The 17,322-nt window shown below is 45.5% G+C and overlaps 1 protein-coding gene across 5 annotated transcripts in view; it reads left to right on the top strand.

The window, feature by feature from the left end:
- The first annotated feature begins 234 nt into the window (after positions 1 to 234).
- The window catches only part of DPF2 (double PHD fingers 2), a 48,543-nt gene continuing 31,455 nt past the window's right edge, over positions 235 to 17,322 (top strand). For 3 of the 5 annotated variants that reach the window (XM_075939134.2, XM_089781154.1, XM_089781155.1), the window contains exons 1-5: positions 347 to 393; positions 1,420 to 1,458; positions 11,077 to 11,237; positions 13,587 to 13,694; positions 15,966 to 16,129. In XM_075939134.2, coding sequence (XP_075795249.1) covers positions 362 to 393; positions 1,420 to 1,458; positions 11,077 to 11,237; positions 13,587 to 13,694; positions 15,966 to 16,129 — 504 coding nt within the window. In that variant the 5' untranslated portion in view covers positions 347 to 361. Of the gene's footprint in view, positions 394 to 1,419; positions 1,459 to 11,076; positions 11,238 to 13,586; positions 13,695 to 15,965; positions 16,130 to 17,322 lie in introns of those variants that run through there. The other 2 variants (XM_014580305.4, XM_089781156.1) reach the window with 2 other exon arrangements.

Below are 17,322 nucleotides of genomic sequence, written 5' to 3' on the forward strand. Positions count from 1 at the left end.
AACCCTGCTCTCCTAGGCGCCTGCGCCAGCCGTGCCTCAGGGAAGGAGCGAACTCGCGGGAGCGTCATGTTGCGCATGCGACAAGGTCAGGCGTTTTCTCTCTCTTTGCCGTACCGGTACTGCGGTGTGTAAGCCTCTGCGGTAGCGCATGCGCCTTGATGTCGAAGCGCCGGGGAAAGCGCATAGGGTTTTTTCTCCGGCGCATGCGCAATTGATGTCAGGCAGCGGAGGGAAGGAGTGGGATGGGCAAGCGGTTCTGGACGCTTGCGCAACATAGGGTAGGCGGGGTGAGCCTGTCACAGCAGTTCTGCGCCCGGCGCGTGCGCACTGACCGGCCACGGGCTTAGGCGGCGGAGGGAAGATGGCGGCGGTGGTACAGAATGTGGTGAAGCTGTGAGTGGTTGCCCCTCTTTCCCCCCATTTTCCTGCCCCGCCCCCCGAGCGATCAGCGAAGCCGCCCGGCTGGGCCCCGACCGCCCGGGAGAAACTGGGTGGCGCGGAGCAGGGGCGGCGCGGGGGCTCCTGCTCTGGGGCTTTCATTGTTAGGCGCAAAGTTTCCCAGCCCGGCTGCGCAGGCGGAGTGGGGAGCCCGGCGCACGGGGCGCCCAGGAGCGGGGAGCAGCAGAGCCCTCGCGGGGCATGGGTGAGGAGACCGCTCTCGCAGGGCCCCCCCAGGATCCGTGGGGCGGGAAGGGGGGAGCAGGGACTGCGCCTGCTTAGCATCAGGGAGGGAGGTTGGATTATCACCCTCAGGACATCACCGAGAGCAGCAAGTTGACGTCCGCTCTTCCCCTCCCCCTTCCAAGTCCCACTGGGGGATGGGGAAGACGATAGCTCCATTTATAGAGCTGGGGTGGGGAACAGGCTAGGATAGGGGCTGCAGCTTTTCTTTCCACGGGATCCATGTGAGAGCCCAGGCTACTGCTTCTTGCCCAGGTGCTGAGAGGTGGAAAGGCTACAGGCCATTTGACCTTCTAAAGTAGCTTTTTCCACACTTTTCTTAGATGCTAGTAATGAGATAAAGTAGGAATGGGGTGGCCGCAAGACTACCCTAAGGTTGGGGACTACAGCTGCCTACCCTCACCAGGGTGGGAAAAGAGACAGCTCCCCTCATGTTCTTGGTCCACATGGTGTGAAGGAGCAAAAGTGCTATTTTAAAACTTGGACTTGAAAAATCATGGTGATTCAGCCAGACAGAATGCTGTGTTTGCATTGAAAATGGGCTGGATTGAGATGGAACCAGGGTTTAAAGTGAGAAGGGTTTTGAGGTAGGTTGAATATGGATGGTAGACCTTAAAGGAGGGAGTGGTTGTTTATAACTGTGATGACATTGTTTATTGCCTCTTGAGGCTATCAGCTTACACTCTGCTTTCATTCTCCATTTTGTCCTCATAATGGCTGTCATATGGGATACTGAAGTCCGGAAAAAGTATTTGACCTAACTGGGGTTAAATCAAGGTATATGATTTCCATGCTTCTGTTTCAGTTCTGTTTAGTTTCTCTTCTTGATGTTGTCATACCTTTGCTGTATCTAAAGATACTTGAGAAGAGCAAAAGATTTTCTCTGGAATGCACAACACTGCAGATATTCTTAAAAATTCCTTGAGGAAAGGACAGTCTTAGCACTAAGAACATCACTTTCTCTTTCTCAAATAGCATGATTTGAAGCTTTGTGCAGAGGGAGGGGAGGGTCTTCTTTGGGATAAAGGCACTGCAGAGGACCTTGGGTAATTTAGGGTGGAATCCTGGCTCAGCCATTTGTTTCCCACCTGTCCCTGGGTATGTTACTTAATCCCCAGGCATGTCTCCCCAAGTGTGGATGGGGGAGGGAGGTCCCTCCTGCCTCAGCCAGTATGACTGCTTGAGCTCTGGTAGCCTTTGTGGACCAGCACCAGTCCATGGTAGGGTAGCAACTAGTCAACTACCTCAAAGCATATGCTAATTGGGTAGTTGAGTAGTGACTTGACTAGTTGCCCTTCTTCCCTGCTGCCTCTATTAGAGAGAGGCAGCAAGGGTGGGAGGAGCAGGAGCTGGAAAGCCTGTTCCCCCCCAGCACCGTCTGAGGGAGCAGGGGAGGCAGAGTCATAGCTGGGACTGGGCATGAGCATACTGTGCCTCTGCTTTTTAAATGTAGTAAGAGCCTGGTAGCTCTTAATATATTTAAAAAGCAGAGCCGCAGTGGCCCTGGGAGTTAACCCCACTGGGGCTCTGCAGTTTCCCCTCTTATCCACTAATTGAGTAGTCAGTGGAAATTCTATTGACTGCTGATTACATGCAATTTAAATCCCTAGTCCACAGATTGACAGTTGGGAACCACTGACTTAATCTAGCTACTCTGTGCTTCAGTTCCCCATCTGTGGAAAGTGGATAGCCCTTCCCTTTTTCTTAATGGACATGGTGAGGAAAAATCCTTTAATGATTGAGATGTATAGACATATAGTAAGTAGGGGCTGTATAGGTACCTAGATCTCTATAAAGCTACACTATCAGAAGTACAGGTATTGTAGAGTAGAAATATAGAATATCTCTTATATAATGTCTTTCACCACTAGATCTCAAAGCAATTTACATAGTATTGTTATCCCCAGCACCAAATGCTACATTACAGTAATAATCCACGTACTTTGCACCAAAATGTTAGGACAGTGTATTATAATAACATGCTTTTAAATAAGGGATGACTGAGCCAAACCTCCTCTTAATTCTCCCCATTCTTCTGCTCTGAGAGTGACTTTTTGCACATAATTTGGTCTTAATTCAGTCAAAAAACAAGCAAAATGTAATTATCAAGTTATCCACTTGTCCTATGTCCATGGAATTTATTTTTAATGAAGAGGGCACTTGTTGAATTTTTTTATTTTTTGAACATAATATATAACTGAATAGCTGTTTTTAAAAACTAATGGTAGATGTTTAATTATCATTGTGTGTTTAGCTAAAGCTGTTTTAAACATATTTTTTTTAAATCATTGTTGGTACAGAGTAGGTAAAATCTGAGTGTGTGGACCCAGTGTGCAAGGCAGTGTATATAGTCTGTGCCCTGATCTCTTTATGACCCAAACAGATGAGACAAAGGATGGGACAAGAGACAAAAGATGGGACTAGGTTGCTCAAGGTCATGGAGCTAGGAACAGATCTAGGTCTCCTGTACCCCAGTCCAATACCTTAACCATTGGACTATACTGCTTCTCCAGTAGCATTTTAATACCATTTTAGAAAGCAGGGTTATAGACTTGAGGTCGGATCCTTTTGTCAGTCATGTCAGAGGTAATCTCAAGTAACTGTCACATTTTTAGTGTTGTATTTACTTGTAGAATTGAAAGCAGAGTAGGTTCCTATGTCCTTTAGAAAAATGGTTTTTCTCAGTAATTCCTGGAGGCTGGAACAGATTTTTCAGTCCTGACCCCTCTTCTCACTTCCAGCCCTGTTCCACCCCCAAGTCCTTGGGAGCTGCCATTACTGCCCAGAGTGCATTGACTGGGAACACCTGCCCCAGCAGAGGTGGCAGCTCAGGCTCCTCACTGAATCTGTTCTTTTTTCCCTCCTTGGATCAAGATATTTTTGTATATTACCTGGAAATGTTGGATTTTTTAAAATATTGTGCTTTATTTGTTAAGTCTGCTTGGGCTGTATCTGAATGCACAGCAATGGTGTGTCTGTACAATCAGCTTGTGCATTAAGTTGAGATGTAGTTTTTAATTGCATCTTATAAATGTGCATTAGTAGACTGAACTGTATAAGATAAGACTTCAATAAAAAAAATTAGGTTATGGATTTTTAAGAGAGTATCCAGTCATATCCATGGAAGCTTTCACTCTTCCGTTAAGATGTCTCTTTCCTGTTTTTTTCCACCCTGCTTTTAGTTCCTTTCCTGATCTTTGATCCATGCTACAAGTCCAAACCATATTACGCTGCTAAGGGGAATCCTATTCTGTTTCTGAATACTTTAGGAAAATTTTCCATCCTGAAAATTGTTAAAATAGTTAATGCTTATGTAGTGCCTTTAACTCAAGAGACTAAAATTGTTTTATAAGGGAGGGTAGTTGGAATTACCCATTTCAAGCATGGAGGAAATGAGCAGAACTGGGAACTATTAAGATTACTCTGAATGAGTAGCAGAACTGGGACTAGAGTTTAGGTCTCTTAAATCGGTCCAAGGCTCTCTCCAGTGCATTATTTCTAAGACTGCAGTGGGGAAGAGACTTGTTTTGTCAATAACATAATTTACTGATCAGTTATCAGGGCAAAAGACTGCTACATACACTGATTGGAGGATTGTTTTGCAAGCAATAGAGCAGGGCTACTCAACATGCGGCCCACAGCCCATTTGTTTGTGGCCTGCAGTGCAGTTTGGGTTTATGCAGGGCTCAACATATGGTCTGCAGGTGGGAGCCAAAACCAAAAAGTGGTCAATATAATGGTCTTCTGTTGATATGCATTTTAGTAGTTAAATTCCTGGACTGTCATTGCTCATTAAGAGTGCTGTCATATGGGTGGAAATCGGATAAATATTGCATTTTATTAATATCAGCAGAACTGACTTAAATGGGGACTACATGTTGTGTAGTCTTGCCTTAATCTTTGTATTCATGCTTGTCAGTGTGAAATAAGCTATTTGCATATATAAGCAACCACACTTAAGTTGCCGCATGTGCTGTGAGTATCATTGTGGCCCCTGGGGCTTGCAAAGTTGAGTAGCCCTTCAATAGAGGGTTTCATCTGTAGAATGGCTATAGCTTCAACTCCTTTCTACACTACAAATCTAGCTGTAGAGGGGGAGAGGATAGTTGGGAATGTGGCTAAACCATAATGAAATTCCATCTACTACTGCACAGTACTATAACCAGGACTTCCCCGGTCCACTTAGTTTCTAACACACATATGACTTGTACCACATATTACTTTATGGCACTGATTTTTGCTAAGATTAGTGTAACCTTACATTTGGAAACCCATAAGGACAGTGACTCTCATAGTTAGTTCTGTGGACCATTTTATCTCTTGTGATCTTGTTTGGTTGTCAAATCTTTCTGTGCTATGAATAAGCAGAAAGCACATTGGATGAACCAGAATATTTGTTGGGCAGCTGTGGAGCCAGGGAGGTTTCATGTGCATGTGAAGTGTATATTCATATCTTATTTTTTGAAAGTTTTTATTCTCCAGTTAAAGGGGCTGGTTTCCCTTTAATTTACATCAGTTTTCCTCTGTCTAACTCCACTGACTTCGATTGTTAATCCTGATCTTTATTGGTGTTGGATCAGAAATGGCATTGAGATGTTTATTATCCAGCTGTCTCATCCCCAGTTGTTCTGCGTTATGTCCAGCAAGTTACTTTGCATGCAATGTTATGTGCAAAATCTCACGTGTTGCCTGAAAGACAAATGCTCCCTTGTGTCATGTCTTGTTCATCCCATTAACTAGCAGCTTCCTTGCCGTGTGTGATTACTGAGTTGTGCTATGGAGCCAGCCTGAGTGACTTTCCCCTCTGACTCATGTTCTCTAGTTTGATGCAGTCATTTCAGACCATATTGAAGTGTCAGGATCTATATATGTGTGTGTATGTAAACCAAGGGGTGTTGTGCTTATGTATTTCTCCAGTTTCTTTCCTTTCCTCTCCTGGCATCAGAGATATAAAATTCTCTCTTCTTTAGCAAGCTGAATCCAGCAAATTCCCTGCTTTCCCCTTCTCCCTGCTACGTTGTGGCAAGATTTTAACATTGAAATCACTGTAATTATGGCTCATTCGATTAAGTGAGTCTTTGGTTCTGCTGTAGCAAAAAAACAAAACAAAAAACCTTTAAGGTGGGGGTGGGGGGAATCAGAGTTAATCCAAGTCTTGTATTCTTTTGTTGGTTCCTGAATTTCCCTGATGTTTTTGCTAACCAGATTACCAAAACGGATTCAATTTTTTTTCTCTCTCTAGCATCTATGTATTGTAACTGAGCTTCAGTATAGCATAATGATATAAAAAGACTAAGTAGAGGGACTGTCAGATAAATGCTTTTCTTAGAGGGTAAGGACATGAGCATGGAATGTAGGTACGTCACCTGAATTTTCAGTATGTTGCTGGAAATTCAGCTCTTGGCATCACTTCAAAATGCTACTCCATATTTTTGTGACACATCTGTGCTCGTCATTAGGGCCCCATGTCTGTCATGGAAGAGGTCAAAGTTTCAGTGACTTCCTGTGACCTCTATAACTTCTGCAGCAGCCAGTGTGTCAGACCCCAGAGCCCTGGGGACAGTTACACCAGCTGCTGCTGAAGCATCTTTGGAGCCAGCAATTCAGGGGGCCTTGCTTCCATCCATACTGGCAGGTGCTCTGGCAGCCCTGGCCAGCTGGCCACAGGATTGCCTGAGCATTGGCTGATGGGCTGATGTTGCTGGCTGTGGGGACTGCCTGAGCAGTTGTGCAGAGTGGTGGGAGCAGCTGGCCCCCTGGGACTCCCGCCCCCTCCTCCTGTGATAGCTGGAGCAGCAGCAGACTCCCACTGGGGCTTCCTTCTTCAGAAGCCAGTGCTGTGGACCCCTTGGTTTCAAGATTTAATCAGGGGTATTTATACGGGTCATGTTCATAGATGTGATTTTTTTTTTTCTTGCCTGTGACCTATCCATGACTTTTATTAAAAATACTCATTATTAAACATGATTAAATCATAGCCTTACACACCCATGATATTTCCATTGTTGTATGTGGTAAATTTGAGATAATTCTGTCTTCATTATAGTAGGAGGAGTAGAACTCAAAGCCTCCTTTCAAGATACATGCCTACAACACTTGATCTAAATGAGCATCTTAGCACTATAGGGTATGTGACATACTTAAGTACTTCTGAATTTGTTCAGTGGTTCACATACATTACGCATTTCTTTCTTTGAAAGGCACTGCATAAAGGAGTATCTCAAAAATGCAAGTGTCACTCCACTCAGTTAAAATCCAGCTATTTCTTGGTTGGATCACGGCAGCTGCACTGCACAACAACTTCAAGCAGCTAGTGAAAAGACTAATTTAGACTGCACGGTGTGCCCGAGTTAGAATTTGCTTAACATCCTGGGGCATGAAAAGGACCCTGGGTTCTTTAAATTTCAGATGACTTGCATTTTACTTGTTAATGGAAGACAAGAGTTTAATACCCTATTGATATTTCCAGAGAGTGGAAATTGTTTGGAGAACTGGAGAGATGTGAGAATGTTTTGAGGATAATGCCCCCCAAGAAATGCATACTCTATTTGTGTTGTATAGGATGTGTGAAGCAAGAATGTGTGTCATTTTGCACATGCTGGATAAAATCTTCCGTGTTCTACTGTGCAACTGTGAACATGTGCTCTTTACTCAAGTATTTGTGTAAATAGTATTACTGTTAGCACGTGATAGCACCCTTCAGTAACAAGCAGTGTTGCTTGGTTTTTTGCTGGCTACAACGACATGTTTAAATGTGGGAGTATATCCACTGAGGTGAAAGAGACAAGACGAACAAACAAATCATAGAAGACAGAGCTAGATAAGAATTAAGGGCTGACTGGTCCTGTTACTCAGTTCCAGTTAGGTAATCTACCTATTTAACTCTGAGAAACGAGTAATTTGGTACTAAATGTAATAAAAAACCCAAATATAAATCAAGGTAATGATCTCATATGAAATAGATTTACTTATGGATAATTGTGTTAAAACAGATGGATTCCACTTTTCACCTATACATAGTGCATCTTTTGTGACATTTCATGAAATGGTATTTAGGGTGAAAGATTATTACCCACTTGCCTGAGTAACCAGAGCCTTTCAGCTCTGCCATTTGTCTCCAGCGTGGCTTACCAATGCCTTTAAAAATCTCATATGATGAGTGTATGATAGATCCCCTATCCAGTTCTCAGTAGGACAGGTATGTTATTTATTGGCTCCCTTGCTAGTACTCATGGCAGAAATGCCAAGTATTGAAAAAGCCAGGGAGACTTACTTTTCTCCCAGAGTTGAGCAGCGGTGATGGGCTCTGAGCAGCTTCTGTTAGATTCAAGGAATGTCAACTTGGTCTCATATTCTCTGCACTGTCTCCATACAAGTCCGCTCATTATGTACCTTTGACCTTTATCTCCATTCCTGTTTTTTCACTTGTCCCATGTATTCAGTCAATTTCTAGTTCCTTTGGATTCAGTCAATTTCTAGTTCCCATGGTGCTTCCCTCGTCTATGGCATGGGTCTTGATAGGGCACTGCCTGCCCTTCCTGAGGATTCAAGTAGGCTGGTCTGTGGTTCTCTGCTCAGCATCACCTTCTAGATCCCTCACTGTGAGCCTGTGATCTGCCTTTCATTCTTTGTACTCTATGATCAAGTAAGTGCTGGGTTCTGCAGCATGTCCCTCATCTGAATGGGTCCACCTTTTAATTAAACATGTTTTTTATAGTAGTACCTAAGGACCAACCGAGAATGGAATTCTGTTGTGCTAGGCTGAGCTGAGCAGTCTGCGGTCTGAATCTGGCCCCCAGCTTACTTTGATCTGGCCTGTGGCGAGGCCTGGGGCTTTCCCCTGTCAGTGCTCCCTGTGGCAAGTCTCCGAGCCTTGGTTCACCCTCCCCGCTGTGTCTTTTTTTTTTATTTGCTTCTCACTCATGTGGTATTGGACTGATTTTTTTTTTTGAGCCAGTACCCCCACTTCTCCCCCACCCCAAAGATTCCCCATCCCTGTGCTAGTCACTGCACAAACACACAGTACTCTTTGTGGGTACTGGGACAAGTGGATCTAGACCTGCCCAAAGTTAAAAGCCTGAGTGGGGCCAGGATGCTTTGCTTCCTACTGCTGTGGTGAAGCAGAGCACAGAGGGCTGGGAGAGGGCAAGTGGAGCAGGTTGCCAGGTCGCTTCCCACGGTGAGTGCAGGAGTGGGGCCTACCCCTTCTGCCAGGCTCCCCCATAATTTTCTGGGCCACTCTGGGACCCATCCATAGGATGGTTGAGGTGGCTGCTGTGGGGCCCCCCAAAGCATAGTCTGGGATGACTGCCCTGAATCATCTTATGAATGGGATGGCTCTGGATGTGAGCAAACATGTTCCACAATTTGATTGGGGTGGCGAATCATCTAAATGAAAAATGAGGGGAATAGGGCAGGTGTGAAGTGAAGCTGAGACATAGGCTAAGTCTGCACTTAAAACCTAAGTGCCATGGTATCCCTTTAAAGGGAATGTATGGCCACAGCACCAGCCCTGGGAGAGAGCTGTCCCAGCGCTCTGTGGAAACCACCTAAAAGAAGGGAGTAGCTAACAGTGCTGGGAACCCATTTACACTGGTGCTTTACAGCACTGTAACTTTCTGTGCTATTGGGGGTGTTTTTTCACAACCCTGAACAGGAAAGTTGCAATGAAGTGAAGTGACAGTGTAGACATGGCCAGAGAGAGTAGGCAGAGAAGGAGAGGGTTGGAGCCAACTGTTAATTCTGCCCACCATCCTAGGATTTAAATAGGCTAGTAACTTTCACCAGCATTAAATCCGCACTAGAGAGATTTAGAATGCTATGCACCTTGACACTTAGTAGTAATAAATAAAAATGATTAAAATTAAATTGCTTTGTGATACAAAATAATGGGAAGCCTCTTTGGTTTCTGCAGAACATTATTCAGTGTAAGCAGCTTTGAGAAAAATACCAAAAGCTGTAGGGGAAGTGTTGGCAGTCCTTACTTCGGAGGGAGTGGTATGTACCTCTAAGCATTTGTGCGCCCTCTCACTGCCCATCTCTTTGCTGCTAAGGATGTTAAGAGGTGGGTAATTGGCTAATCATCTAGTCGATAGAATTTGTATAGACTACAGATTAGTTAAGGCAGAGTGCTCAGTCCCAGCCCATGTCGGCTCCAGGAGCTACCCCTTCTGCAGATCTGCAGTTTAAATGTAGTAGGATCTGGATGTGCAGAGGCTGGGACCCCCCCTGTGGACAGGGGTTGTTGCTGGAGCAGCTGCTACCTGCATCTAGCTTGGGCCCACTGCAGGCAGAGGCTGCTTCATGACAGCCTCCCATGCCCCCCTCCTGCTGCCGCCTCTGATAGAGGCATCATCGGAGGAGGCAGGTGGCACCACGGAGACAGTGCTGGGAGGAATCAGCTTTTAAGCCAACTCCCCCCCAGCACCGGCTCTTGCTTCCCCCACTTGCTGACTCTGATATAGAGAGGGGTGTGTGTGTGTGTGTGTGTGTGTGAGAGAGAGAGAGAGAGAGAGATTGATTGATTGATTGATTGATTTGCATGCGACTGGTCAACTACTCACATCCCTCTTTGATACATATGCCCCTGGAGTCAGTCTATCAGAAAGGGAAAATTGGCTGTTTCATGGCTTCACCTCAGGTGAGGGAGAGCTGTGAATGATTCTGGGGACCCAACCCATGGGTGGGTGAAGTCCCCAAATGGTTCAGAGTTCCAACCCCAGGCAGTGTAACATAATTAGGGATGCAGCAATGGCACCTTAGTCTAGTGCTCCAGACTAATGCTTACCAGATAAAACAGGTTAAACTTCTACATCCCTATCTTATTTCCTGTTCCTGTCATGTTTTTCTTATTTGATCTAGTGGGCATGGACTTCATGGTTCTGCCCACCAGAGGGGGTCTGGCCCTCCTCACTGTCCCCGACCGAGGCCACACCTCTTTGCTACAACCACACTTGAAGTAATTCCAAGAATAAGGGCTGTTGTATGCTCTGATCTCTATGGGTTATTGGTCCTTTTAAAATGCTAATTATAACTAGAAGTCTTGGCATGTCCACATGATGGTGATAGATTGTCAGAGGGTACAAGTCCTGAGGCAGGTGTTTTTAAATAGTTTCCTGGGAAGTCCTGTATTAGGGATATAAATCCCCAAGAAATAAACCAATGTGATAGTTCTTGTTACATCCCTAGAGCTTGGCTCCAGCTATTTTGTTGTCTTCAGAGTTGGCTGTAGATCTTTACAAAGATCTAGCTCCAATATTTATATTGGGATCTTCAATCTTGCCACAGGGTCAGGAGGATGTTATAAACCGGTGTGCAGAAAGTGCCAGAAGAGGCATGCAGCTCATCAGGGAATCCTAACAACTAATGCATGGTGTCTGTTTTCTCTACCCATAGCCTTGGAGAGCAATACTACAAAGATGCAATGGAGCAGTGCCACAACTACAACGCCAGGCTATGTGCTGAGAGGAGTGTCCGTCTGCCTTTCCTAGATTCACAGACCGGAGTGGCACAGAGCAACTGCTACATATGGATGGAAAAGCGTCACAGAGGACCAGGTGGGGCCTTTTCTGTTATGATATGTATCCCCAAACTCAGCACTAGGCTTCCCCTCTGCCTCAGCTTACCCACACTTGTATAAACTAGCAGGCCAGCTCACTAGCCAGTGTGTCAGTCAAGCTCCCCCCAGTGTCTTAGTATTTAATTTCCTTTTCCTAGGGATGTATTAATTTTTCACACACTTCAACATCAGTTAAGGCATGCCTGGCCCCCTCCTCAGGCACCTGCTACAAACTGCTGTGCAGTTATCTCTAGCCAAGTCTTTGTCTAATTTGTGTGGCAAACATGCCTTCCGGGTCCTTCCATGGTCTCCTTCAGCTCTCTCCATTAAGAGACCTGCGTGTTTCTTGTCTTTTTATCTCACCTGCTGGGAGGCATCTGACATGTCACAGGTGGGGGCTAAGCCAAATCTCTTTAAGGGCCAATTCATTCTGTGGTACATGGGCATAACTCTTGCGGCCCTTTATAGGTGTTTAGGTGAGCGGGGTGGCTCTTTGGTTTTGATTAATGCAACAGGCGTGCATTCTTTTTACAGTTCGCTTATCTCCTGTCTTCTAACGTACAGTTTATTGTCTTGCATATTCAATGTAGTGTAGCGGATAGAGCAAAAAAGCTAGTAGTCAGGACTTCTGAATTCTAGTCACAGCTCTGGAAGGCCATTGGGTCTAGTTGTTATAGCAAGGTGAGTATGAATTAAGATCTCTGGGTTTCTCTTCTGGCTCTGAGTAGAGAATATGACTTAATATATCAAAGCATAACTACACACAGTGTGGGAAAGATGCACTCCTGAATGAAAGGGCTGAAGGGAAGCGTCTACCAACAGCTACATGTTTGCAAATCAATTTCTGTTTCTCAAAGCCATGAACAGGGGATCCTTCAAAACAACTGAAAATTGGGGCTCCTTGATTTTTGTGTCTGATTCTGCTACCAACCTGCAATGAACTTGAGGAAATATGCAAGTCCTCTGTATCTGGGATCAGAACTGGTACTAATAATCTCATCAATGCGTGTGGGATCAGTGTGGCCTACTGGCTAGAATACTGAATTGGAACTCAGGATATCTAGGTTCTGTTCCTGGATCGGTGTTTTGTTGGGTTATCTTGGGTGAGTCACATCCCTTCTGTGTCCATCTGTAAAATGGGAATAGTGATACCGACCTCCTTTGGAAAGTCTGTGCTGCTATTTTGTATAGCTCTTTGACAATTCAAATGTTGTTTAAGTCATGAGGAATATTATGTTGTGACATTTTGTCTTAAAACCTAACTGTATTAGGAAATGCAGAGAGAGCCCTGACATCCCCTACCCCACAAAAGGAAATGTGCATGATGGTGTTTATGATGATACATGTGGCTCAGTCAAGAATTAATCACTGTCCTGTTCCTCGCGTGGACAAGCTGCAAAGATAGTGCCCTCTCCAGAAGGTGTATAATCTGCGTATTACAGGACAGAATAGATAAAATGGGATGAAGAGTGATTGGAAGGACAGGGTGAAAAATGATACTTCTCTTGGAAGCTTTTTGGGAAAGGAATTTTTTTTTGTTCTGCGTCTGCATGGGGTCTAGGTCCATGAACAACGCCCTTAGATGCCCTTGCAATTCCAATGCTAATGTGAACAAAGGTAGCAGAAACCTTAGCTGGCCTAAGCAATGCTAGACTGCATTGTTTTGTAGGCATCTCACAGCCTTTTTCAATGTGTGTAGGAGGAATTTGTGGGATTGAAGCTTTGAAGGTTCCCCTGACGATGGCTTTGAGAAACAGGAACGGGGCTGCAAACGTGCAGCTTTTGGTAAAAACTTCCCTTTGGCACTTTCATTCACGAGTGCATCTTACCACACTCTGTGTGTTGTGCTTTCCTTATATTAGACTGAGCTTCTCATACAATGGGGAATGGAAGACTGACCCTTGGCAGCTAACTTTTCTTCCTAACACTTATCCCATTTTACAGAGAGGCTGTGGGAGCCAGAGGATAGGGCACTAGACTGGGAGTCAGAAGACCTGGGATCTATTCCTGGTTTTGCCAGTAACCTTCTGGATGGCCATGAGCAAGTCACTTTGCCTTTCTGTGCTTCAGTTTTCCCCTTTCACCGTGTATCTGTTTAGATTTTAAACTCTGTGGTCATAGGGACTTTCCCTTGCTGTTTGATGGTGTCAAAAGGTGGGGCCTTGATCTTAGTGTGGGCCTTTTGGTGCTACTGTAATAATTAAAATAACATGGGGTCTTATCTCTAAAGGCGCTGGGGTTACCCATAATCCCCATTGCTTTCTGAAGACAGTGCTTATATTCATTGCTTTGTGGCATCAATTTGTCAGAATATCGGGTTTCAGGCTTTCTCTTGTATTTTTTAAAGGTTTAGCTTCTGGCCAGCTCTACTCCTACCCAGCTCGTCGCTGGAGGAAAAAGCGCCGTGCTCACCCTCCTGAGGACCCAAGGCTTTCCTTCCCCTCCATCAAACCAGGTGACACTTTCCCTCCGTCTGATCTCTGCTTGCAATGCATTTATTAGGCTCCTCTCCTGAGACAAGTGCCTGCGATATTAGGGTAGTGGTCTCTGACCCAGACAGTCCCTTCCAGTTCATATGTTCCTCTCTTGGATTGAGGATGCAGCCTCAACTATGTCATAATCGTAGTTTGTATAGAACATGGATGGAAATAACCTCTTGGTACTACTGTGTCTATGGCTACATTGCAGGTTTTTTTCGGAAGAACATATGCAAATTGTGCTCACATGTGCATATCTTCCGATTCTTTTTCGGAAGAGGTTTTTCCAATATTTGGCCCTTTGTGGATGGGGCCAAAAGTTGGGAAAAAAACCCTCTTTTTGCAAGACCCTATAAACCTTGATTTACGAGGAATAAGAAGTCTTGTGAAGGTTTTTTCACGACATTTTGCCCCGTCTACACAGGGCCAGGGCTAGGGCCAAATATTGGAAAAACCTCTTCCGCAAAAAGAATTGGAAGAATATATGCAAATGAGAGCATGATTTGCAGATCTTCTTCTGAAAAAAACTCGACAACGTAACCTCAGTGCCACAGTTCTACCACCTGATGTAGAAATCATTGTTGGCATGGTATGAGTTGTGACTGAGCTCTGTATAATAAGAACTTGAGCTTGTTATACAGAGCTCAGCTCACTGGCATCCCGAGCTACTCCTGTGGGCAGCTGATTTGAGACTATTGCAGGAACAGGGAGGGGATGCATGTTTGAAGCAGTTGCCTTTTGCTTTCTCCCACATGAACACATTTTCAGTGTGGAATTGGAGTAAATCAGTGGTTCTCATGTGGTCTGTGACCATCTTTCAGGTGGGCTGTGTGCTCGAGGCTCCCCCATGCCTCCCAATGGGGAGTCTGTGCAGGCACTCCAACACCTCCCCCTGCGAGGTTTGAGCACTGGCTTCCTGCTGCAAGTGGGGAGAGGGCTGAGCCTCACAGGCTGGATCTGGGGCAAGCAAGCAGCTGTGCGTGCTGCTGCTCTCACCTCAACTGGAGGAACAGCAGCACAGAAAACCACTCACCTGGAAGCTTTTGCCATTGCTCCTGTTAGCTGGAATCACAGCCAATGGGAGCAGTGAGGGGCGGGTCCTGGGAGTGGTGGGAGGCACAAAGCCCGGTAAGCCCCCTCCATCCACTTCATGCCTGGAACCGGCAGTCCCCCCATCATACTTACACACTCCTTTTGTTGAGACCCCGCTCACCCATCCCATTCCTGCACCCTCCCTCCTACCCAGACCCTGCACCTCCACCCCCTTCTGCACCCATTTTGTCATTATGGGTGGAGTAAATCAGTGTTCTGCCGCTTTCCCCAGGTTTTCATCCTGTGGCTCTCTAGACCAGTATGGTGTACATCACATTTGGGAAGTACCAAGTGTAGGGTAAACATGGGAGAGAGCCGCTGCTCTTTGGAGTTTAAGCTAACTGCAGGTCTGGGTCTGGGACTCTCTGATCTGGCAACAAATGTTGCCAAACCAGAGAGCCCTGGGGCAGCGAGGCTGGTAGCTAGAAGCAGTGCCAGGGTTGGTGGTTGGGAGGCTAGTGCCCCCCCCCCCCCCCCCGGGAGAACCAGAGGCCAGCAGCAGGGGGCCAGAATTGACCTCCCCAGGTCTAGCAAACTCCCTCGTTTGGGACTGGTCAGGTCCCGAGGGTGCTGAAGCAGGGAAGTCAGCTTGTACTAAGCATCTAGTCTATGGGGAAAATGTCCTTTCCCATTAAATATTGTTGCAGAATTTTGTATTTTGGAGGGTGTATACCTCCCTGGGGACCACCTGTTGATGGTCAGTATTGGAGAGATACTAGCTTAGATGGGCTCATTGGTCTGATCTAGCATTTTTGTGATACCAGGTTACATGGGTCCATTGGTTTGTTTCAGCGTTACAGGGAGTGGCAGGGTAGCAGCCTAGACTGATCCATTGTTCTGATGCAGTGCAGTTGGATGGTGGAGATACCAGGGTTCTGGGCATGGCAAGAAGATTGATACTGAACTAGAGGGACTGTAATGATACTTTCAGAGGGCCAGTGCAGTTCCAGTCCCATTTCTGCTATAGAATCAGTTGCATTGCAGGACCTATTTGTAATATTTTTGTTACATGGTAACTGTCCCCCACAGTGTAGACTGGTCCTATTTACATCTCCAAATTGTGCTAATGTCTTGACTGCGTCTTCTCCTTTGCACACAATTAATTAATTTGATGGTGTAGTGGTGACTTTGGGTATGGTTTTCTTTCCCCTCTACAGATACTGATCAGACCTTAAAAAAAGAGGGGCTGATCTCCCAGGATGGTAGCAGCCTGGAGGCCCTCTTGAGGACTGACCCCCTGGAGAAACGCAGCCTGCCAGACCTGCGCAATGATGAAGACAGCCTGAGCGAGTTCCCTGTCACCAACAGCCGTGCACGGAAGGTACGGCAGAGAGAGAGCGTTCTCCCCTATGTTGCAAGGGGGAGCTTCATGGTAAAACACGTGTCTTGCTGCCAAAGCAAACAAAGCATGCTTCTTTTTTTCCTCTTCTTCGGTCTCTCTCTGGCTGCTGCTTTTATGGTTAGGATGAGGGTGGGAGGGTGGGTGTCTTTTGATGAAGTCTGGCATGACAAAGGGAGCAACTGAACACTCAGAATTTTGAACTTCTTGTGAGAATCTGCCATTGGGTGTAGGGAGCAGGAGGTAGCAGTGGCAGATCAGGAATCCAGGAGTGCAGTGAACTATTGGATTTGCTTTCTGGTGGTAGAAAAAGGAAACTTTCATTTTTTCCAGGCCACATTTTGGTGTTAGGATACATGGGTAGCTCACTGAATGGGGACTCGGGAGACTGGGGTTCTGTTCTTGGCTCTGTCACTGATTGTGCTATATTAGAGCTAACAACCATTACTATGAATTTGTTGCTGCTGTTGCCCTGACTATGATGGGGGCTATTATAAGAGCAATGTAGACTATTGGGGAGAGCACTGGGACTTGGGAGGACTGGGTTCTGTTCCTGACTCTACTGGCCTGCTGGGCAACCTCGGGCAAGTCACTTCTAGGCTCTGTGCCTCGGTTTCCCCATCCATAAAATGGGGATAGTGATATCAACCTCTCTTGTAAAGTTCTTGGATCTGCTGATGAAAGCGCTATAGATGAACAGGGTCATATTAATAATAATCCAGTTGTTGTTTTGTATTGGCCTAAAGTTTTAGCTTTCATGTTCAACCCCTAGCAGTTTAAAAGAAAAGTGGGATAAGGAAGGAGCTGACATCAGTTAAAACATGCTGTCATGATTAATATCATGGAACATACTATAATCTGACTTAACCCCTGGCCCCACTGCCTTTTGCTTCCTAAACAACGATGATTCAACACAGGAAGCCCTGCAGTGATTTTTACTATGCTTTGGGATGTCTGCAGAGAAATAAGTGTTCTCAGAAAATTGGAACAAACACGGAAGTTACAAGGCACTCTCTAAAAAGTATCTATTTCAAAAATTTCCATGGACACCAATCTGGGAATTTGTGTAATCTGCAGCAAGAGTAGAGATGTAATTTAAAAGGATCTGTGAAAGTAGAATAAGAACTATGCTCATATGGCTTTGGGTTTTTTGGCTGTATTATGATGGAAAAAGC

The sequence above is a fragment of the Pelodiscus sinensis genome, chromosome 11, assembly GCF_052426305.1.
Source record: "Pelodiscus sinensis isolate ZL-2025 chromosome 11, ASM5242630v1, whole genome shotgun sequence".
Taxonomy (NCBI): domain Eukaryota; kingdom Metazoa; phylum Chordata; order Testudines; family Trionychidae; genus Pelodiscus; species Pelodiscus sinensis.